This window comes from Euleptes europaea, chromosome 8, assembly GCF_029931775.1.
Source record: "Euleptes europaea isolate rEulEur1 chromosome 8, rEulEur1.hap1, whole genome shotgun sequence".
Classification (NCBI taxonomy): Eukaryota; Metazoa; Chordata; class Lepidosauria; order Squamata; family Sphaerodactylidae; genus Euleptes; species Euleptes europaea.
This window is the reverse complement of record NC_079319.1, coordinates 6,386,648-6,411,437: the sequence shown is the minus strand read 5'-3', so window position 1 is coordinate 6,411,437 and position 24,790 is coordinate 6,386,648. Positions and strand designations below refer to the sequence as shown.

At 43.9% G+C, this 24,790-nt stretch overlaps 1 protein-coding gene across 8 annotated transcripts in view; it reads right to left on the bottom strand.

Moving 5' to 3' along the window:
* PTK2 (protein tyrosine kinase 2) overlaps window positions 1–24,790 on the bottom strand; it is a 317,569-nt gene that overhangs the window by 156,029 nt on the left and 136,750 nt on the right. For all 8 annotated transcript variants that reach the window (XM_056854175.1, XM_056854178.1, XM_056854176.1 and 5 more), the window contains one exon: window positions 14,984–15,071. In XM_056854175.1, the coding sequence (XP_056710153.1) occupies window positions 14,984–15,071 (88 nt within the window). The remainder of the gene's footprint in view (window positions 1–14,983; window positions 15,072–24,790) is intronic.

The window sequence follows — 24,790 nt, the reverse complement described above, 5'->3', positions numbered from 1 at the left end:
TGAAAGAGAAGGAAGGAAGGAAGGAAGGAAGGAAGGAAGGAAGGAAGGAAGGAAGGAAGGAAGGAAGGAAGGAAGGAAGGAAGGAAGGAAGGAAGAAAGAAAGAAAGAAAGAAAGAAAGAAAGAAAGAAAGAAAGAAAGAAAGAACAGGAAAGGAAAGAGAAGGAAGGAACTGGGGAACAAAGGATGAAAGGGAGGAAGGATGGAAGGAAGGATGAAAGAAAGAGTGGGGGAGGGACAGAGAGAAAGAAAGAGGAAGGAAGGAACTGGGAAAGGAAAGAGAAGGAAGGAACTGGGGAAGAAAGGATGAAAGGGAGGGAGGGAGGGGGGGACAGAGAGAAAGAAAGGAAGGAAGGAACAGGGAAGGAAAGAGAAGGAAGGAACTGGGGAAGAAAGGATGAAAGGGAGGAAGGATGGAAGGAAGGAAGAGTGGGGGAGGGACAGAGAAAGAAAGAGGAAGGAAGGAACTGGGAAAGGAAAGAGAAGGAAGGAAGGAAGGAAGGAAGGAAGGAAGGAAGGAAGGAAGGAAGGAAGGAAGGAAGGAAAGAAGGAAGGAAGGAAGGAAGGAAGGAAGGAAGGAAGGAAGAAAGAAAGAAAGAAAGAAAGAAAGAAAGAAAGAAAGAAAGAAAGAAAGAAAGAAAGAAAGAAAGAAAGAAAGAAAGAAAGAGAGTGGGTGGAGGGAGAGAGAGAAAGAAAGAGGAAGGAAGGAACTGGGAAAGGAAAGAGAAGGAAGGAAGGAAGGAAGGAAGGAAGGAAGGAAGGAAGGAAGGAAGGAAGGAAGGAAGGAAGGAAGGAAGGAAGGAAGGAAGGAAGGAAGGAAGGAAGGAAGGAAGGAAGAAAGAAAGAAGAAAGAAAGAAAGAAAGAAAGAAAGAAAGAAAGAAAGAAAGAAAGAGTGGGGGAGGGACAGAAAGAAAGAGGGAGGAAGGAACTGGGAAAGGAAAGAGAAGGAAGGAACTGGGGAAGAAAGGATGGAAGGAAGGAAGAAAGAAGGGGGGAGAAAGGAGAGGGGGAGAGGGGAGGACGGCGGGAGACGGCAGGCCTTTCTCTGGCGGACGTGCGGCTGATGAGGGGCCGCCTGGCCCTCCGCGAGCGCCCTGAGGAGGAGGTGGGCGTAAACGGACGGGGGAGAGGCACCTGAGGAGGACGACGATGGCAGCGGCAGCCTGGAGCTGGACTTTTGGGAGCCGCCTGAGGGGGACGAGGAGGAGGAAGGCGGCGAGGAGGAGCTGCTGCTGGAGCCTGGAGGAGGAGGCCCCGCTCGTTGCTGCTGGCCTCCCCACCGCCTGTAGCTGTTGGGGGGTGAGGGGGGGGGGGAAGAGGAAGAAGCCAGCCACGTGTGAGCTAGGCAGGAAGCCTTCAGCCCTGCTGACTCGCGCATGGTGGGGAGGAAGGTGTTGTGTTGGTGCTCTTCCCTGCCGCCCCCCTTGAAGGCCCCCACCAGTGGCAGCGGCACCGAGCCCAGCCCGGGGGATGACAGCAGGGGCGGCAAGGCCAGCAGCAATGAGGCCGGGCCTCCAGGCTCCAGCAGCAGCTCCTCCTCGCCTTTGAGGGGGGCGGCAGGGAAGAGCGCCAACACAGCACCTTTCTCCCCTCCCACATGAGAACGCGCGGGGCCCAGCAGGGCTGAAAGCTTTGCGCCTCACCCATGGCTGGCTTCTTCTTCTTCCCCCCTCCCTTGCCGCCCAACAGCTGACAGGTGGCGAGAGGAGGTTTAAAGGGCACCGCAGCGTTCCTGCATGCTGCGGCTTCCGGAACAGTTTCGGGGAGAGCCGTGCTGGCCCGCATTTCAATGGATGGGCCCTGGAGCTCCCCCGGCCATTCTCCACGGGTAAGGGGGGGAGACAGCGCGCCCGCTCGCCTGCTCTCTCTCTCTCTCTCTCTCTCTCTCTCTCTCAGGCGTGCCGGCTCTGGACAGGGAACTCGCCTCCGCTCACTCTCGCTCTCCGGTGCAAAGGGAGCAAGCGCAGCCCGGCTGCTGGCGCTAGCAGGCGCGAGAGAAGGGGCTCCGAACCAAGTGGCAGAGCCACACTCAAGGGGCCAAAAAGCCGCATCTGGCTCGCGAGCCGCGGTTTGCCAACCACTGATCTAGGGAAAGAGTTTAAACCAGCTTTTAATGGTCCATTCTTGTACGAAGCCGTCAGAGTTTACTTGTAATTCACCTGAAAGGGGCTGTAGCATCTCCAGTTAAAGGGACTAGGCAAGTAGGTGATGTGAAAGACCCCTGCCTGAGATCCTGGAGAGCTGCTGCCAGTTTGAGTAGACAATACTGACTTTGATGGACCAAGGGTCTGATTCAGTATAAGGCAGCTTCATGTGTTTATGTGAAAGTGTTCATAGATGTTGCCTTACTGATATTAACTTGACAGCTCGGTGCAAGAGTCACAAGTTATCAGCATTAGGTCATAAGAGAGATTTTTGTATCTGTATGGCAATTATGTGTCTGTGTGTGAGAGAGATGTGCCATCAAGTCCCTTCTGATTAATGGCGACCCTATGAATTAGTGCCCTCCAAAATGTCCTATCATTTAACAGCCTTGCTCATGTCTAGCAAACTGAAGGTCGTGGCTTCCTTGACTGAAGCAATCTAGGGTTGCCAGCTCCGGGTTGGAACATACCTGGAGATTTTGGGGGTGGACCCTGAGGAGGGTGGGGGTTTGGGGGGGGGGGCTTCAATGGGGTATAATGCCATAGAGTCCACCTTCCAAAGTGGCCATTTTCTCCAGGGGAACTGATCTCTATCACTGGAGATCAGTTGTAATAGCAACAGATCACCAGACACCACCTGGAGGTTGGCAGCCCTGAAGTAATTCTATTTCCATCCTTTTTTACAAACACTGACATGGGTATGCCAACTTTACAGCTAAGTATGGAGCTTTCCCAACATCCTCCCTTCCCAAACGACAAAGTGAGTTGTACTGAACAATAATATTGAACGCGCGAAGGGGGGAGACGCCACAGAGCTGCCTTTCCCTGCGGTAACAGCTAGAACAACTCTCAGGAGCTTAGCTTGAAGTGCTACAGCTGCAGAAACAAAAGGGTGGAAAATCTGTGCTTTTATTTACTTAATGAAGCATTCTCGGCTTTTGGTGAAATGAAGGAAGTTTACTTAAATTTCTTACTTTAGGCTTTCCACTTCATTCACTGGTTCTTTAGCAGAAAATAAAATATCTGATTCCAGCAATCGGAAACCCGTCTGAATAAACGCCACCGTAACACTTGGGCTGTTGCGGGACCTTTGGCGGCTTCTAAAGAAGCTGAATTTACAGCATGTTTACTGCCCCATTCATCTAAGTCCCCCCCTTCCCTCTATCTGCCAGCTTTGTAACAGATGACTCATTAGATGAGACATGCCTCCCCCCCCCCCCCCGCAAGAAAATAAAAGCTGCTGTTTTTCTTTATGGCTTCTAAAAGCACAGTTTGGGATCAGGACAGCCCTCATCTGCCATCTGCCCTCGGCGGTTGCTTGTCCTCATCACAAAGGTCGCTGCTGCAGCCTTAACGTACGTTGATCTTTGACATCCCGCACTAATTTACACAGCTCCCCCAACCCATGTCTATGTTAATAATAAGGACGTTAGTGATTGGGGGTAGGGAATTAACTGTCGATAGCGTATTGTGCGAGGAGAATGACTTTTAAATTATCCCTTCTGTCAGGGTGGGCAGATCCCCCGCTGTCTCTGAATTGCTCCTGCCTTGAAAATTGTTGATTAAGTCAGATTGTAAACTTGGGGACTATGCAGTATTGAACGATTCTACAAGCAACCTCGATTTCTAATTTCAGTGAGAGCAGGCATATATTTTGTGCCAGTATGGTGTGGTGGTTAGAATGTCAGACAAGGGAGGCCTAGCTGAGAGCCAGCGTGGTGTAGTGGTTAAGATCGGTGGTTTGGAGCTGTGGACTCTAATCTGGAGAACTGAGTTTGATTCCCTACTCCTCCACATAAGCGGCGGACGCTAATCTGGTGAACTGGGTTTGACTCCCCACTCCTACATATGAAGCCAGCTGGGTGACCTCGGGCTAGTCACAGTTCTTTCCGAACTCTCTCAGTCCTAGCTGTCTGTTGTGGGGAGGGGAAGGGAAGGTGATTGTAAGCTGGTTTGATTTTTTCTTAAGTGGTAGAGAAAGTCGGCATATAAAAACCAACTCTTCTTCTTCATATCTTCATTCTACCACAAAACCCACTGGGAGACAGTGAGCCAGTCACTCCATCTGAGCATAAACTAACTCACAGGGTCGTTATGAGGGGGGAAAACGTATGCAGCCTTGAGCTCTTTGGAGGAAGGATGGGATACAAATGGAAATTATACTCTCTCTTCTCTGTTAAGGTTTATTCTTTATTTTAAAATGCACACCCTGCTTTTGGGAGGCATTGTGGCTCTGTGGTAGAGCATCTGCTTGACATTCAGAAGGTCCCAGGTTCAATCCCCAGCATCTCCAGTTAAAGGGACTAGGCAGGTAGGTGATGTGAAAGACCCCTGCCTGAGACCCTGGAGAGCCACTGCTGGTCAGAGTAGACAGTACTGAATTTGATGGACCGAAGGTTTGATTCAGTATAAGGCAGCTTCATATGTTCGTATATATGTTCAAGTCTACTTTAAAAGCACTCAGGTGACTTAAAATAATAAAAATAAACAAAGGCTAAATCATCAGAAGCCAACAAAAAGCAGCAACAACCAAAAACAGAAGTAAAGTGTCAAGCTTTCGCCCAGACTTTCAGATCTTAAAAACAAATAGCACTTATCAAAACCCAAATCCAAGAAAAAAACACTAAAAGCCAAAAACAAACCATTACATTTAAGAGGAAGAAGCTTAGACCACTTCAAAGCCCTGCTAGAAAAGGACCATTCTAACAGATCTCCAGTGAGGAGACCAATGGAATCAATGAAGGAAGTTCCAGAGACTAGTGATGGTGACTAAAGGGAACCTCCACATTCAGAGGCAGTAAATCCCTGAATACCAGTGCCAAGACGAAACATCAGGGAAAGGCCTCAGCCTCTATGCCTTGTTGTTGGAGCTCCAGAGGAACTCGTTGGCCACTGTGTGAGACAGGATGCTGGACAAGATGGACCACTGGTCTGATCCAGCAGGGCTCTTCTTTTATTGTTGGACCTCCTGAGGAACTGGTTGGCCACTGTGTGAGACCTGATGCTGGACGAGATGGACCACTGGTCTGATCTAGCAGGGCTCTTCTGATGTTCTTAGGGATCACAACACAGAAGGCCCTCTCTCACATGTCATCAATCTCACCTCAACAGAGAGTCACCACACGAGACTGGGAAGGATCCAGATAATCAATTTCATCCTGAAGTTTCACCACCACCACTCATTCAACTACTTTGTCAGGGAAGGGTAGGTTTGATACTGGGAAGCAGTTACCCAGATCTTGAGGGTTTAAGAACAATTATTTGAACAGAGGAATAATGAAACCCCCCCACATACACATACATGTACAGGGAGGCATTTATAATCCATTCCAGCAACTGACTAAATCTTTCCCTGGCAGTTTGTAATAGACAAGAAGGGCTAGGGATGAGAATACAATTGTGTGTACCTCTTCAAGCCCATCTTTTCCCAACATATTACTGCTAAATACTAAGAAAGAATGAACACAAGGATCACAAAGAAGCCACCTACAAAACATAAAACAAAAATCTTACTAGCATCTAATAGAGACAGAAAGAATGTGAGGGTGCTGCTGGTGGTGGAAAGTGCTCTCAAGTTGCAGCCGACCTATGGCGACCCTGTAGGGTTTTCAAGGCAAGAGACGTTTGGAGGTGGTTTGCCATTGTTTGCCTCCACACAGGCTGAGAGAGTTCTCAGAGAACTGTGACTGGCCCAAGGTCACCCAGCAGGCTTCATGTGGAGGAGTGGGGAATCGAACCCGGTTCTCCAGATTAGAGTCCACTGCTCTTAACCACTACACCATTGCTGGCTCTCAAGTTGGTGCTACCCAGCATGAAAACTGTGGGTTTTTAACACAGCACAGTCACCAGAGTCACCATCCTTTTCATTAATACAAATATATTTGAACAGCTCAGAAATTTACTCTCGGTAAGCAGACAAGCACACAGAGTTATCTTGACAAGCTGTAAGCTGTAGACTGGTGGCACTTAATTTGCATCATTTTTTCGCCTTCTTTAAGAAGCCGCAGTCTTTGCATTCATTCCCTTCAGGGCAGCGTTTACATGCCTGTTAACAGTACCTCCTCAGTAACTTTTCAAGAAGTATCAGCACAGTCGACAGTGACAAGGGGAGCAGATTCCATGTCTGCCTGAGAGACTTCCATTTTCTTTAGAGTGTCATGATTAAGAAAGGAAGAGCATGATAAAAAATAATGCTTCTTTGAGCAGTTCAGGCACTCCACATACATCCCCAGTTACCAGTCTTTCAGTAACAGCAGAGGATAAGGCAGTACTGTTATTCCCCATTGCAGATGAGGGGGTGAAGCAGAGGTTGGCTTAAAGGTATAAGTACACCAGTGGCTCAAACCAGTAAATCTCCCTGGGGAACCTTGGGAATTGTAGTTTTTTGGGGGTGGGGGTGGACCTCTAACAGAAAATTATCTGTGCTTTCAAATGGCGATTTCCAGGTTTATTTAGGGGGAACTCACAAGTAGTATAAAAACCAAGCTAGTTTAGAGCGCAAATGTCTCTGAAAACCATCTTGTTCATTCTCAACTGTTAAGATACTTGAACCCAGGATTTGACAAGCTTACACCAGGGGTGTCGAACTCAATTGTAACGAGGGCCGGATATGACATAAATGACACCTGGTTGAGCCACGCCATGCCTCGCCAGCCCAAATTAAGAGTGGGGGTGGGGGTTGCCTCGGCTGGCTTGCGGGCTGGATAAGAGTTCTCAAGGGGGCGAATCCGGCCCTCAGGCTTTATGTTTGACACCCCTGGCTTACACTGTTAACCACTACACTATGGAATAATACAACTATATGCTACACAAACGAGTTTTAAACTGGTTTCACTGTCAAGGCTCCACATCAAGAGTTTCTAGGAAGCTGCATTTCCATCAAGAGGTTAAGAACCTCTAACTAACAAGAATTTTCAGCAAAATCCCTAGATTATTTCCCCCTTGAAGACAATCACAGCATCTAAATAATTTTCAGACCAATTTAAATAGGTAACATTCATCTACCTAAAATAAGTCATTCCAGATCACCTATTTTTAATCACAAGAGTTAATAAGATGTCTAATTAGGTCACCTACATCCACACAATCAACCTGACACCATGAAAGTGATCACCAGTCTCTTCATGAAACAGAGGTGAATCAAGGGCCCATTCTATGCTCTTCAAGGCTTTTAAAATTGGATTAATGCTTTGACTGTTTAAGTAATCACAGACTGGACAATTTAAAGGGTTACGTGAGGATAGCTGACCAAGCAAACCAAGCCCTCCCTTATTCCCTAAAATCTACTTGTGACATTTTTTCCTTATTCAAATAACAAATCAAATCACTCATGGGGGTAAAATGTGGATCACAGGGTGCTTAAACCAGCAATGCAGGGATTTACTAGTGTAAGGTGAACAAAACACCCTGACCGACAAGAACAGTGTCATCTCAGCGAGTGTAGTGGCCCAAAGCGTACTCCGTATTGTTTGTGAGCAGCTGCAGAAGTAATTCCACTGAATAAAAAGAACAAAGGATTTGCCAAACTACCATTATTCTCGTTATAGGGACAAGTATGCCCTGACCTGGATAGCCCAGGCTAGCCTGATCCCATCAGATCTCAGAAGCCAAGCAGGGTGGGCCCTGGCTAGTACTTGGATGAGAGTCCACCAAGGAAGTCCAGAGTTACTACATAGAGGAAGGCAATTAAAAACCACCTCTGAACATCTCTTGCCTTAAAAACCCTACAGGGTCATCATAAGTCAGCTGCAACCTGATGGGGGGAAAGGGAGGAGTATCTTAGAATCATAGAGCTGGAAGGGACCACCAGGGTCATCTAGTCCAACCCCCTGCACAGTGCAGGAAATTCCAAGCTACCTCCCCCCCACACCCCCAGTGACCCCTACTCTATGCCCACAAGATGGCCAAGGTGCCCTCCCTCTCATGATCTGCCTGTCATAGAATCAGCATTGCTAACAGATGGCCATATAGCCTCTGCTTAAAAACCTCCAGGAAAGGAGAACTCACCACCTCCCAAGGAAGCCTGTTCTAATGAGGAACCGCTCTGTTAGAAAATTCTTCCTAATGCCTAGACGGAAACTCTTTTGATTTCATTGCAACCTGTTGGTTCTGGTCCAACTTTCTGGGGCAACAGAAAACAGCACCATCCTCTATATGACAGTCCTTCAAGTACTTGAAAATAGTTGTCATATCCCCTCTCAGTCTTCTCCTCTTCATACTGAACATACCCAGCTCCTTCAACCTTTCCTCATCTTGAACTTTCCTCATCTTGTATAGGATAAATCTATTCATCCGCACCAACATATCACATTACTATGACATACTGAGTATCTACAGCAGGGGTCCCAAACCTTTGGAATTCTGACACAGGATGGTGGGTGCAACCACAAAATGGCAGCCACAGGAGGCAGGCGCATACACACACACACACACACACACACACACACAGGAGACAAGAGAAGTGATTTAAAAAAAATGTGTTGTGAAAGAGGAATGAGAGACAGAATACAACCCTACACTGTGGAAGGAGCTACTGCAGAAACAACATTATTTTAATCAGTACAGTCAATCAGAACTCCAATTAGCCAATCAGAAGCCCTGCTGGGTAGAAGCCCCATCCCACACCACCCACTTTATACAGTCTGGAGAAGAGGATGCTTGAGCTGTTCTTGTTGGCAGCAGAAGATAGGACTCACAATAATGGGTATAAATTACCAGTGGAAAGGTACCATCTGGCTATTAGGAACAAACAATTTTTACAGGGAGAGTAATTTCAACAGTGGAATCAGCTGTCTAGGGAGGTGTTAAGCTCCCCCTCACTGGTAGTCTTCAAGCAGTGGCTGGACAAACACTTGTAAGCGATACTCTAGGCTGATCTCGCATTGAGCAGGGGGGTTGGACTAGATGGCCCCATCCAACTCTACGATTCTATTATTCAAGTGTATTTGCAATGCAGAATGGTTTATAGTTCATCATTCCACTCCTTGGTGTATCCACTTTTGAGGACTGGTTTAGTAAATCATGTCTTACTTGCTTACTGTTTATGTATCTCATGTTATTTGCTATAGCCATATGAATCTTCGTGAAGGTTTTGTATCCATGCCTTTTCCCGCATTTTCACATGTCATGCATCTGATTCAGTTTGTTTTTGTACTGTATGGTACAACAGGGCTTTCCGATAAACTGTTTTAATTCATAGCAGTAACATCTTGGAGTCTTGGCTTCCCTATTACAGTGGCATATCCACTAGGATGTAACAGAAACCCACCGGAGGAGAGGCCTCCGGCTTTAGAGGATTGCATTAACAGAGGACATGTTGCTGCACCATACAGCAGGCAAAGCAGAGCCTTCAGCTTTGGGGAGGGGCTGTGGCTCAGTGGTAGAGCATCTGCTTGGCATGCAGAAGGTCCCAGGTTCAATCCCTGGCATCTCCAGTTAAACGGACCAGGCAAGTAGGCGATGTGAAAGACCTCTGCCTGATACCCTGGAGAGCCACTGCCTGTCTGAGTAGACAATACTGACTTTGATGGACCAAGGGTCTGATTCAGTATAAGGCAGCTTCATGTGTTCAGCAATATGAAATAGTGTTAGTGGGAGGCTTTGGACAGTGCCTGTTACATGTGTGAACTGGGGTATTACAAATATCTCCCCTATTTTCTCCTGTGAGCAGTTATTGAATGGCAGAGAACACAGATCGCCCTAACCATGGGAGATAGGTATTAAGTTCCATCAGACAGAGAGGGAGGCTTGAGAAGGTTAGCTGGATTAAGTTAACAGGATTTTAAGAAGGGATTTAAAAGGATGACTATCTTTAAAGATATCCCCCCTCAGCTTTGGGAAGTTAAAAAATGTGAAGTCAGGGGAGGGGGATTCTTTTACAAGAAAAAATAACATTGAGGGGAAACCTGGAACTGGATATTAATTTTTCAAATTTCTCTTCTGTAAAAAGATGAATTTCTTTTGTTTCTGCATGAAAATGTATCCCATCTTTAAAAAATAACACAATTTGTTTAAAATGTAATAAACTGTGCTCTGGGGACCCTCAAGATGATTTAGAGAGTAAAATTAATAAAATGAAGTCAAACCAGTATTAAGAATATAAAATGCAGCAAACAAATTAAATAAGAGAGACTGGTATCCTTCACGGTGCAAAAGCGAGGGGAGGAAAGAGAGAGCAATCAACCAGGTGGCATGGCAAGAAGAAAAAAAGCTTTACCTGGTGCCTAAAAAATAGACTACATTGGCATCAGGTAGGCAAGTACAGGGAAGGAGTTCCAGAAAAGAGGCATAACCACTGTGAATGCTGGCCCTTGGTGGCCCTGCACAACTTATGGAGTGTGATGGAACACGTTTTCATTCTTTGATATGGTTTAGAAAGGTTTTCTGAAGTTTTACATTCCTAGACATGATTTACATCTTTAGACATGAAGTTTTACTTCCCTAGACATGGAGAGCCAGCATGGTGTAGTGGTTAAGAGCAGTGGCCTCTGATCTGGTGAACCAGGTTTGATTCCCCACTCCTCCACATGTGTGGCAATCTGGTGAACTGGATCTGTTTTCCCCACTCCTCCACATGAGCAGCAGATGCAAATCTGGTGAACCGGGCTGGTTTCCCCAGTTCACCAAAAACCAGCTCGGTGACCTTGGGCCGGTCACAGCTCTTAGAGCTCTCTCAGCCCCACCAACTTCACAGGGTATCCAATGTGGAGAGGGGAAGGTAAGTTGTTTGTAAGCTGGTTTGATTCTTCCTTAAGTGGGAGAGAAAGTCGGCATATAAAAACCAACTCTTCTTCTTACAGAATACTGCAGTGTAAGTAACACAGCACTATAATCTCATCCAAGTGTATTCCATATGGGGGCAGGAAAAGCAACCCCTGCTGAGGAAGCAGGAGCAAGAGAGGTGGAGGTTCTCCATACGACCGACCCCACACTCCTCGCTGCTGTCACCAACCCACCCCCTTCACTGAAGTGCTGCAATGGAGGAGAATCTTGCTGGGCTGCCCGCTCCCCTCAACATGGCTCACTGATGAGCCACAGCTCAGCTGTTAATTTAAAAACAAAAGGCAGAAACACAGCTTAGTTCTGCCATTTTAAATAGGGAGCTTAGCTCCACCCCCTATCACCAGAGTGGCTGCGGGCAGAGCTTTCACATGGACATGAGAGGAGGAGTCGTCTCAAAGCGGCTTACAATCCCTTCCCCACAACAGACACCTTGTGAGGTAGGTGGGGCTGAGACAGCTCTAAGAGAGCTGTGACTAGCTTAAGGTCACCCAGCTGGCTTCATGTGGAAGCCACATTGGGAAACCAACCCCGTTCACCAAGTTACTGTCCGCCGCTCATGTGGAGGAGTGGGGAATCAAACCCAGTTCTCCAGATTAAAGTCCACTGCTCCAAACAACCGCTCTTATCCACTATACCTTGCTGGCTCAGAATGAGTCACCATTCAGGGTGAAACCAACCCCCACCCCCCAAAAAATCACTGCATTTGGGGACAAGAATGTGGAGCAAAGCAAAAAAAAAAAAGGAATCCTAATTTTATCTGTTACCCTTCCTTTAATTATTTGTTCTATAGCTTCAGTTTTTTCCTGGTTGTTGTTATTCATGACAACTGTGACCATAATAATGAAACCACCTTACATTTCAAATATTGCTGACTTGTAATTTCCAGTAAGGTTATATTGTAACATTTAAATCCTTTGCTTGTTTCTGAGTCTGCTGTTTCATTTAACATATTAAATACTGTGTTCAGTTTTTTTTTCCTCCTTAAGAACATTTATATACACTCTCTGAGCAGTCTAAAACCAAAGTCTACATAAGGATGGTTAATAATTATCTTGTTTTTTTTTACTCATGCTTCCCATAGTTTATCTTGTCTCACAAGCAAATCCTTCCAACGCCTTTGCTTTCACAAGTGCAGTGGACATTTTGCTCCGTAAGTGCACAAAACAATGAGACAGAAAGGGAGGGGGGAAATAGGAAAGCTGCTTTTGTGTGCAGAGTTTTATCTGCCTTTCAAGCCGATGATCTCCATGACAGTTTAGAATGAGTTAAAAGAATGCAACACATGTGGCTTCGCACAAAACATGGAGTTATCTTGTCGGTGCAGAAGGGAGTGATGTTAAAAAAGCCTCTCAAGAAACTTCTGGTGCTCCAATTGCTGTCCTTATGGGGGCTGACAGGAGCCTGGGGGGAAACCCCTTGCAGAGTTTGAAGGAGCCGACTCACAAGACACACACACACACACACACGGGCAGTTCCTTCGACCAGGCCCCTGGGAGGTAAGAAAACCTTGCAACCATCCTAAGTCTACGCTTGGCAATACCACCCCTTTCCCATAATTCCCAGGGGTACTGCAAAGAAGGCAACAGAAACCAGGAAGCTGTTCTTGCCTTAGAGGCAGTTGATTGACAGCTAAAGGGAGTCCTGGGAGTGACTGGTGAAAGTGTGACATTCAGCTCTCGGTCAACGAGAGGGTTCAGTTCAGCTCCAGAGTTCAGCAGAGGCGGAGCTCCAAGAAGCTAGCGGCAGCTGTGTTGTGGGTGAGGATTAGTCCTCGGGAGTGAAATGCAGAGGAACACGATTTTAAGGTGTTTGACTGATACAGAATCAGCAACTGGGTCATAAGGGTGTTAACTCTGAGTGAACAGAATGCGTCTGGGTTTGGACAGTGGGAGTTAGCTCTGAGGAAAAAGAGAGACCTCAAAACCCAGGGAGAGGGAAGTCACCTCAGATGTATTGAGTGATCCCTAAGTAAGGTTGAGAAGATTTAGTCTCTAGAGTCCTGAGTAATCCCAGTCCAGTTTAGTTGTTAAACTGGTGAAGAGTGTCGTGTAGTTCCTTACTCCAGAAACTGCAACTGGAGTGTGCTTTAAAGTCAACTCAAGTGAAATCTAAACAAGAAAACTGACAAGCAAAAACAAGCCTCTCAGTGAAAACAAAGATCTAGCATCCTGAAATGAATTTAGCCATACCATCTAGAAGAACCCAACCTCCCTTGTGTAAATATATATCATTGTAAAGTGCCTCCTATTTGTTTTTGGAATATCCTAATACCTTTCTGAAATCCAAGTTTACCGGCCTAAATCCTCATCCTGCCTTTCTGTTATAAAAACAATCCTGTTGTCTTGAACTTTTACCACAAGCTCCTTTGTGCCATCCAATTTCTGATAGACCTAATTTCCCTGAAAAATCCAAGTCTCCCTTCAATCTGTCACAGGGACCAAAAACAAACTGGATAACAACCACTATAGCCAGCGCCTCTGAGAATATCTCCTGCTAAACAGGAGTTGTATGTTCAGCACTCTGTACCTGCATTACTGAATAAAGGCTCTGCCTACTTGCCGTGATTCAGGCTTCACTTCAAAAGCTAGCTCAGAGGGGATCTATCGCAACTTTGCAGTTCTGAGCTACTGCACTCCAGGGATGGTGAGCTTACCCGCTGCCCCTCCCTGCTACATCATTTCAGAAAGCACGACCGAATAGGCATGGTGTGGTTCTAGAGAGTGTCCAAAATGTAAGTAAGTTTATTAAATGAATTTCAATGCCTTGGAGTCCAATTGCCAAAGCGGCCATTTTCTCCAGGAGAACTGATCGCTATCGGCTGGAGATCAGTTGTAATAACAGGAGATCTCCAGCTAGTACCTGGAGGTTGGCAACCTTACCTGACCCCCTTCTTCCTGCCAGCTACTAGTTGGCAGCTGGGTTCCAATGCACACACAAAATATAGTCATAACAATTAAAATATTGGGGGTGAATTCTTGGGGGGAGTGCATTTCTCCCACAGGAAGTATGCATATTATTGTATATAAAAACTTGTAGGAGTCTTTCTATAAGCATATATGCACAAAAGTCACTGGATTCTATCAGTAACATTCTGACATATCTTCATTCTACAATCACTAAATATTTTATTAAGCATGGATTAAGATTCATTAACATGCTGATGGAGGAGGAACATTATGAAACATATGGAGCTGTATCCAAAGCTAAGTAGAACTCTCCTTTCCTCCTCCTCCTCCTGCAGCTTCCTGAATGTCCTCCAACCAAATGATGTCCTGGGGTCCAGGGGACCCCCCCCCCAGAAACAATGTCAGGTGCACGGAAGGGGGATCTGCAGTATTGAATCCAATACATAATGATCAAAGTCCAAGATAAAGTTTCAACAGGACCCTTGATGCTTAATCATAAAACGAACATTTCGGCTGAAATTTTCTAAGTGGCGTCAGGCAACCGTTCGAGTACAGACCCACAAATATCAGTTTCCCCTCTGTTCCCAATATATGACCACAATAATCTATATGATAGGTTAGTATTACTTATATTACTGCAATAAGTGATGGGAATTCAGTAAATGAGGATGTTGAAAAATAGTCAGAACACAATTAATTCTGATGCAGTCATTTCCCCCCCAGCAAATTAGATCTTTGCAGATGGTCTGGAAGCAAAATGACTACAGAGTGTATTGTGTGCCAGATTCCTGCAGGCAGCATAATTTCAGGGTTCCCTCTCACACGATGACAGGAAAAAGCAAGTGCATCTCAGAGAAAACTAGATGAATCTACCCTAGTAAAACATCTGCATAAGATGGGCCAAGAATACAATTGTCACCCACAAGAATACAACTGTCAGCTGAATCCCAAATCTGACAGACATTATCACCTAAAAAACCTTAAGAACAGAACTTAAAAAAATAGAGCCCCCCCTTGTCTAACCCTGGTGTGCATTTAAAAAAATGTACGATGCTACAATTTTTCTGTCCCTAAATTTATACGTTCCTTTCACAAATAAAGCAAACTTTTAGAAAACTAAAGTAAGTCTACATTAAAAATGTAGTATATTTACCTGCTGATAGAAAAAATTTAATGTTGGCTTGTCTTCAGTAAACTGGTTCAGAAATCCCTTCGGTAAATATCGGATTCGCAGTTCATATCTAGGAAGAATGAAAAACGTGAAGAATTTATTTTCCTCAAAATCTGTACATTAAACCTCACAACCACATATAGAGGATATTTTTTGAGCGATAACATCCTCTTGATATCTAGAAGAGCTAGATTCGAGTCCAGTAGCACCTTAGAGACCAACATGATTTTCATGGTACACGCTTTCAAGAATCAAAGCTCCCTTCATCATCAGATATGTCCCTATCTGATGATGGGAGCTTGGACTCTTGAAAGCTTGTAATCCGAAAATTTTGTTGGTCTCTAAGGTGTTAGTAGACTCAAATCTAGCTCTTGATATGCAATATCACAACTGGGAGAAAAGGCTTAAATAGTGCATTTTCACACTTATTGTTACAACTAAGAACATAAGAAAAGCCATGCTGGATCAGACCAAGGCCCATCAACAGCAGTCTGTTCACACAGTGGCCAACCAGGTGCATCTGGGAAGCCCACAAACAAGACGACTGAAGAAGCATTCTCCTGCCTGTGCTCCACAGCACCTAATAGAATAAGCATGCTCCTCTGATACTGGAGAGGTTAGGCCTGCATCATGAAATGATCAGGTGTGAACTGTATGCATCATGACTAGTATTCATTTTGACTAGTAGCCATGGATAGCCCTCTCCTGCACGAACACGTCCACTCCCCTCTAAAAGCCTTCCAAGTTGGCAGCCATCACCACGTCCTGGGGCAGGAAGTTCCACAATTCAACTATGCGTTGTGTGAAGAAATACTTCCTTTTCTTCACACAACACATAGTTAAATTGTTACATTAACTGAACTTATACGTTCAAGTATAAATAAAGAGTGACCTAGTGTCATTTTGGTATAGGATGATACAGGAATTTACAGAAGCTACTTCTAATACTAACATTTCTTATCCAGAATTGCAAGATTATCCCCCCCCCCATCTTACCACAGGTCTTTACATCCTCCCCCACCCCAAAAGTCACACCAAAGGTTGGAAGACCCTCCAGAACACCATTCAACATTTCATGATGTGCTGGAATCAGAAAGAGAAACCTGCTACCCATCATCCTTTATGTGCACAGGCCCTCTTTGGATCTTGGCCCATAATGGGTATTAACAATGACATCTGCTTATGTAACTAAATGATAAGCACTAGTATTGTCGAAGGCTTTCACGGTCAGAGTTCATTGCTTCTTGTAGGTTATCCGGGCTGTGTGACCGTGGTCTTGGTATTTTCTTTCCTGTCCTTCAGTGTTATTCCTCTGAAGATGCCTGAAACTGTCCTTCAGTGTTATTCCTCTGAAGATACCTGCCACAGCTGCTGGCGAAACGTCAGGAAAGAAAATACCAAGACCACGGTCACACAGCCCGGATAATCTACAAGAACCGATAAGCACTAGATTTAGCATGCTATGGGGTTTTGCTTTGAGATGCACGCTAACCCTTTTTTTTATAATCCAATACAACATGCACAGTGAGGCCTATATTAATGATTAAATTCCTTCTGAGAGGTCCTGTTCGCATTTGCACGGAATACCCGCAAGTCCTTCTTTCCATCTATGCGAGAAAAAGAGACAAAGATACTCCTGTGTATTTTACACGCTTCCACACTAAATAATAAAGAACATTAAGGCAAGTGAAATAACACTGGAGAAAAAAGGAGGGTAAGTGTGGTATTAACAGCTATTGAGTTGGGAATAGCAGCTTTTGCTCAGCTACAAAATTCACTGGAAGCCTAGAACAGGCGGCTTATCCTATCTCCACAGGCCTAACAACACCACTCTGAGCTGCTTAAACAAAAAGCAGGATACTGAGAACAAAGAAGTCAACATTTTATGCATGAAAAAGTGAAGATAGAATACACATAACTCACACAGTTTATATGCTACCCATTGCTTGCTATATCCTAGCCAGCCCTCAAATGGTTACTCCAGGGTAATGCAAAGTCTGTATTGCTTTAGAGAGTTAATGACAAAAGGTTCTCTCCCCCCACCCTTTCCATTTGAAATCTATTCTGCAAGTTTGGGTTTGAAGGCTGAATTCCCCCATTCGGTGCATGCAATAGGTGGTGTGTGGTAGCCTTCTCTCTCAGCATGGCTATCATTTTTGGGTTATAAAAGTAAGAATGGTTGGGCAGGGTGATAAGGCAACACAGCAGTTCCATATATTCAGCTGTAGCCTGGCGATTTCAGTGGATAATGAGTGCTTTTATTTCAAGAGTGCAATTTTTTTCCACTATTCAGTATACTCTCACAAATTCCCTCTTTCAACACCGAACAAGATTTCGAGCTCAGTAGCACCCCAAAGGCCAACAAAATCCGAGTCCAGTAGCACCTCAAATACCAACAAAATTTTCCAGGGTATAAGCTTTTGTGGGTCAATGCTTACTTTATCAGATACAAAAATAAAGTTGCTTTGAGGATGGTCCCTCTTCCGTAACGCACATGCATATATTCATTTACTCTTCCGCTTATATCCTTTTCAGAAATAATTGCTAGCCGTTCTCACACATCATAGAATCATAGAGTTGGAAGCAACCACCAGGGTCATCTAGTCCAACCCCCTGCACAATGCAGGAAATTCACAACTACCTCCCCCCACACCCCCAGTGACCCCTACTCCATGCCCAGAAGATGGCCAAGATGCCTTCCACCTCATGATCTGCCTAAGGTCATAGAATCAGCATTGCTGACAGGTGGCCATCTAGCTTCTGCTTAAAAACCTCCAGAGAAGGAGAGCTCACCCCCTCCCAAGGAAGCCTGTTCCACTGAGGAACTACTCTGTTAGAAAATTCTTCTTAATGTCTAGACGGAAACTCTTTTGATTTAATTTCAACCTGTTGGTTCTGATCCGACCTTCTGAGGAAACAGAAAACAACTCGGCACCCTCCTCTATATGACAGGCCTTCTTATGTTGAATGCAGGAAAATATATTTATCTGCTTGGATTCAATGAGGAGCAAAGGTGTTAATATCCCTGACACCACTACAATGGCACCCATTGTCCAACTACTACAATGGACAAGATCTAAACAAGAATCTCAGCAATGCCGAAGACTGCAGTGAAACTTGGAAACGTTTCTGACCGATACATGCATCTAACTTTGCTGGACCTCAGTCCACCTCTAACATGCTTAGCCAGCACCATCCTCATTCTGAACTATTACACTATCTATGAAGTAGCATTGCCAGCCTCCAGGTACCAGCTGGAGATCTCCTACTATTACAACTGATCTCCAGCCGATAAACTAATAGAAAAGCGATTCCACCTAAACATTAGGAAGAACTTTTTGACGGTGAGGGCTGTTCGACGGTGGAATGTGCTGCCTTGGAGGGTGGTGGAGTCCCTGTCTTTGGAGGTCTTTAAGCAGAGGCTAGATGGCCATCTGTCGGGAGTGCTTTGATTGTGGGATATTGCATGGCGGGGGGAGGGTTGGGGTCACTGGGGATGTGGGGGGAGGTAGTTATTAATTTCTGCATTGTGCAGGGGGTTGGACTAGATGACCCTGGTGGTCCCTTCCAACTCTATGATTCGATGAGATCAGTTCCCCTGGAGAAAGTGGCCACTTTGGCAATTGGACTCTATGGCATTGAAATCCCTCCCCTCTCCAAACCCCACCCTCCTCAAACTCCGCCCCCAAAATCTCCAGGTATTCCCCAACACGGAGCTGGCAACCTTACTCTGAAGTAACTTCAGTTTGATCCAACTGGGACTTAATTCCTGCCAAATTACTGTAAGTTCACGCAGTTCCATTCTCTGCAGAAATTTTATCTCCTCCTTTTCTGCCTATACATTTTTACTGGCAACCATTTTGAGGACGCGGAAGCGTTAACAAGTTCTTCATTTGTATCTCATGCAAAAAAGCATAGTAAATCTCTTCTAATCTGATCACACAAGAAAATAATTTCCTTCCACTTCCAAACGTTTTTTCACTATAATCATCATCATTCCACTCTCCACGGTTGTGACAAAAGGAACATAACTTCAAGCCTCAGCCTAAGAAAGCTTCGTTATCACCATATTAAGGCAATCAATTATACCCAAAGATAATCATCAGCTTAACAGTACCTTTTAAAATCTGAGGCTTCTAGACAAGTTGCCATGCATTTAAAATCTTGATAATTAAAAGGCTGTTCGTTGCTTCCTTTTCTTTACAAAACAGCAACCAGCTATTTACTAGAAAGCATTTTACAGAAAACAAGTTCTTCCAGAGTGTTAAAAATACAACCTATTTTACTAGTGCAACAAGTTTAGAATTTAATTCTAACTTCCAAACTGCCTTGACCCAAATGATGCAAAATAAATCACAAAGTTTTTGCACAAATAACTACCCTAGTACAAAAAAATAAAATAAAATAAGCTGAAATGCTACTTTTCTCATTCTCACATCTCTCAAAAGGCGTGCTTTAACGATGCTTTACAGAAGAACTGCAGTTTTTAAAAAGCGTCTGAATATCAGTTTCTACTACATAATAAAGGAGTTTTATGAGATTTTTTTAGCAAGCAAACATCACAACATTCTAAACAGTCACGTAGCATTGACACTGTTTAAATTGGTGTAATCTTTCACGTTTGTCTGCAACATCCTTTTAAATCCATGCCACTAAAACTCACCATTTCATTTTTTCAAGGTAAGGAGGACAATATCATATGCCAAAATCCAGGACCCAATTATGATGAGGCTATTTACAGTATACTGATCTAGCCTGGTTAGCCATAGGAGTGTTGAACTAGGATCATCTTGGGTTCAAATCCCTAATCAACCATGAAGTTGACTGGTCCAAGGTCATCTAATGATACTTCCTCAGGCTAACCTACCTCACAGGATGGTTGTGAAGATACCATGAAAGAATGAATAAACAGGTATTGTCTCCACAGCACTACACTCCTAGGGATAGCTGGGATAGAGCCAGCATGATGTAGTAGTTGGAGTGCTGGACAAGGATCTGGGAGACCCAGATTAGAATTCCCACTCTACCATGGAAGCTCGCTGGGTGACCTTGGGTTAGTCACACCCCCTCAGCCTACCCTATCTAAAGGGTTGTTGTGAGGATAAAATGGAGGAGAAGAGAATGATGTAAATTGCTTTGAGCCCCCACTTGGGAGAAAGGTGGTTTGTATGTTTCTTGCTGTCAGGTCACAGCTGACTTATGGCAACCCAATGAGATTTTCCAGGCAAAAGACATTCAAAGGTGACTTGCCCTCACCTGCCTTTACATCACAAACCTGGTACTCCTTGAGCGTCTCCCTTCCAAATACTGGCCAGGGCCAACTCTGATTGGCTTCTAAGATCTGATGAGTCTGGACTAGCGTTGGCTATCCAGGTTAGGGCACAGCAGGGTATAAATGACACACACATACGGTATATATGAAGAAGAGTTGGTTTTTATATGCCAACTTTCTCTACCACTTAAGTTACCAGTTCCCTTCCCCTCCCCACAACAGACACCCTGTGAAGTAGGTGGGGCTGAGAGAGCTGTGACTAGCCCAAGGTCGCCCAGCTGGCTTCGTGTGTAGGTGTGGGGAAACAAATCCAGTTCACCAGAGGAGCGTCCGCCGGTTCTCCAGATCAAACCCGGTTCTCCAGATCAGAGTCCACCGCTCCAAACCACCACTCTTAACCACTACACCACACTGGCTTGATGTCAATAGAATGAGAGCACAGATTTGGGTTGGGAGAAAGCCAGATGTTCAAGTGCACTCCAAGGACATCAGAGTCAGAGTCCTGGCAAACAGCTACTACACTTGGTTCTTATTCTTACTAGAGAGCTGTGCCTTGCTTGATGTTGTTCATGTCAGCTGCCTGGCAAATCTGTTAAGCTGAACTGTATGGCTTTGGGAAACAGTGTCACAGGAAGGGAAGAGTACATTCATGCTGACAGAATGCTGTCTAACCTACTAGACTAGTGGTTTTCAAATTTTCTATCTTCAGGGAAACCGTTTTACATGGATTTCGTATACCAAGGAATCCCTCGCATGGTGTAGTGGGCACTGCACTCTAGAAAATTTCATTTCAGTACATATAGCATCCTTATCAGTTTTGTGTGTATATAACACATTTCTTAAAATAATAATAATAACCTGATTTAAAATGTAATCTGAATTTAACGGAACATATAATCTCTTAGATCTGAGTATGTGAGGCTCATAGAAACTTCTGAAAGGCTTTGTATGAAGCTATGTTGAAAAATAACTTCATCAGCGATTATCAAACACATAATTAATGTTTATACTGTTTTTTTTTCCTTTGTAATATTGGATATGCCATTAAAGGTTTATTGAAACACATAATTAATGTATTCAAATTATGACTTGAAACAAGGGGTCGAGAACTGACAGGTCACAAGAAAAGTCATTCCATTTGTTCATCTGAGTGACCATTTATTTCTATTTTATGCCTAGCAAACTACCCAATCCTCATAACTAGCTTAGTATTAAACTATACATATTTACCTTTCAACCTGCCCTTACCTGGATGGTACAGTCTAGCCCGATCTCATCATATCTCGGAAGCTAAGCAGGGTTGGCCTTGGTAAGTATTTGGATGGGAGACCACCAAGGAATTCCAGGTTTGTTATGCAGAGGCAGGCAATGGCAAACCGCCTCTGTAGGTATTTTGCCTTGAAAACCCTACAGGGCCGCTATAATTCAGCTGTGACTTGCTGGCACTTTACACACACACACCTTTCAACCTGCCAATCAAAAAATGGGGACATTTACTTTCCATCTCATGGAAGACACTGATATGCCCAGTAACTATTACCAGCCCTTGCTTCTCACTGAGATTATTTACTTTTTTTATGGGTAGGGCAGGGCAAAGCTATGACAAGGGGCAGAGCAAAGGAGAAAGGATTCCAACCAAACCCCATCACAGCTGCAAGTTATAAAAAGAGGCCATATATTATTATTCACATCCCACCCTCCCGTCAAGGGGCTGAGATAGGCATACGTGGCTCTCCCCATGTCCATTTTACCATTACACCAACCCTGTGACTTGGTCTAGACTGACAGAAATCACGACTGGTCCAAGGCCCCATGCCAGAGTGGGGATGTCGCTCCAAGTATTCTCGCTGCTACTGCTACTCTTCAGCTACTGCACCAGGAGTGCCATAAGCATTAAGTTACCTAAGAGTAATTTATTAAATTTCTAAAATAGAAACACTATTAAGTTCACTTTTAAAGGGTAGCCGTGTTGGTTTGCAGTTGAACAGCTAGATTCAAGTCCAGTAGTAGTAGTTGTTGTTTAAATGCCAACTTTCTCTACCACTTAAGGCAGAATCAAACCGGCTTGCAATCACCTCCCCTTCCCCTCCCCACAACAGATACCCTGTGAAGTAGGTGGGACTGAGAGAGCTCTTAATAGAACTGTGACTAGCCCAAGGTCACCCAGCTGGCTTTGTGTGTAGGAGTGGGGAAACCAACCTGGTTCACCAGATTAGCATCCACTGCTCATGTGGAGGAGTGGGGAATCGAACCCGGTTCTCCGGATTAAAGTCCACCGCTCCAAACCACCGCTCTTAACCATTATACCACGCTGGCTCTCAGTAGCATCTTAAGAGACAAGAAGGTTGGGGGTGTGGGGAATATCAGCTCTGTCAGACCTCTCTAAGGTACTACTGGATTCAAATCAAACTATTCAATTCAATATTACATTCTGAGATTGCATTTATCTATTCAGTTTTAAACCAGCCTGTTCTTACGGTTATAGCAACCTATTACCATGCACTGTTATTCATGATATATGCAAGTACTAAATGAAAAATCTGATTTAAATCATTGACTTAAATCAGATTTTTTCTCTTGGTGATTTAAATCCCCTTGACTTAAACCAATCCAACCATCAGATTGTAGGACCTCTCTCCATGATAGGTTTTTGCATATTTCAAGAAGTGTAACAACAACTACTTGAAAATTTGGGGAGAAATAGAAAAAGATTTGAGTCTATGGTCAAAAATGAACATCTCATGGATAGGAAGGATATCGGCGATAAAGATGAATGTTCTTCCTAGACTAAATTTTCTATTTCAATTTTTGCCGATCGACATCCCTGATAGGACACTAGAAAACTGGCAAAAACAAGTTAACCGATTTGTTTGGAATGGGAAAAAACCGAGAGTCAGATTTAAAGTCCTTCAAGACGAAAAGAAAAGAGGAGGGCTGGCATTGCCTAATCTCAAATTATACTACCATGCCGCCTGCCTAACTTGGATAACCGAATGGATAAAACATCCTAAAAGCCGGCATGTTATTTTAGAGCGGGCGGACCTGGGACAAGGTTTCCATAAAGTTTTGTGGGACTTCAAATCAAAAATTCAAAAAGACAAAGTATCAGAAGATTGCGATGTCAAAACAGTGTTACTGAAAGTGTGGAAAAGATACAAAAAGAGAATAAGTCCTTCCCCGCCACCCATAATGTCACCAACTGAAGCTTATCACGATAATGTTAAACTGAAACCGGGTGTTCATTTTACCTACAATGATATGATAGAGTCCACGGGATAAATTAAGACCATGATTAAACTTCAAGAAAAATTTCAAAAGTTGAATTGGTTAACTTATCTACAATTGAGGTCCAATTTGCAAAAAGATTGTTTACACCCACAACCATTTCGTGAATTAACAGAATTTGAGCAGTTAATATCTAAAAATGATTCACATGTCTTAGGAAAAATATACAAGCTTCTCCTGAAATACGATACAGAAGAAGAACAAGTGAAAACAAATATGATAAAGTGGATGCAAAATTTCGGAGAAATGATCAATATGGACCTATGGGAAAAACTTTGTTCTTCCGAATTGAAATATACTGTCTGTCAAGAAGTGAAAGAAAATTGGTACAAAACTTTCTACAGATGGTATCTGACTCCTAATATGCTTTCCCAGATGACAACTCCAGGGAAAAAAGGTGCATGTTGGAAATGTCAAGAGTCAGACGGCTCTTACTTTCATGTTTGGTGGACGTGTTCAAAATTACAACTATACTGGAAAAGAATTCATCGGGAACTACAGATGATGTTAGATATGAAGTTTACATTTGATCCTAAATTTTATCTACTCAGTATAGTGCCGTCAAATTTACCTTTGAAATCGCATGACGTCTTCAAATATGCTACAACAGCTGCCAGAACAATTTTAGCAAGAACCTGGAAACAAACTCACATACCTGAAATTGATGGCTGGAAAGAAAAACTTCTGGAATATGCAACCATGGCCAAAATGACTTTTGAATTAAATCCTAAACCTAGTGAATCCACTGAGTAATTCGAGGAGAAGTGGGCGTCTTTTTATACTTACATGAAATGCAGCTAACCTAAACGAAGTATGTTTAAACATTATAATAAACTCTGTATTATATTTTCTTATCTCAATTAACTGCCAAGTAGAATATGAATTTTTAAAATATTAGAAATCAGCCTGATGCAAGTAAACAAACTAAAGATATTCTGTAATTATGTTCTATTCAGAAATCATTTTACAATACTGTATTGCTTTTATAATGATAACGTTTACCCCTTCCCCTTTTCTTTTCCTGTACCCTCCAATTATATTAATAAAATAATAAAAAGTTAAAAAAAAAAAAAGAAGTGTAACAACAGGCGGGTATCAACATTTGAGGGCATACATCTCCCCTGCAGTAAGATGTTTAAGCACCAAATGCACAAAGAGCCCACACCTCTCTCATCACAGGACAGATAGCTAACTTGTCCCTTCACACACTACTACAGATACTACTGATATTT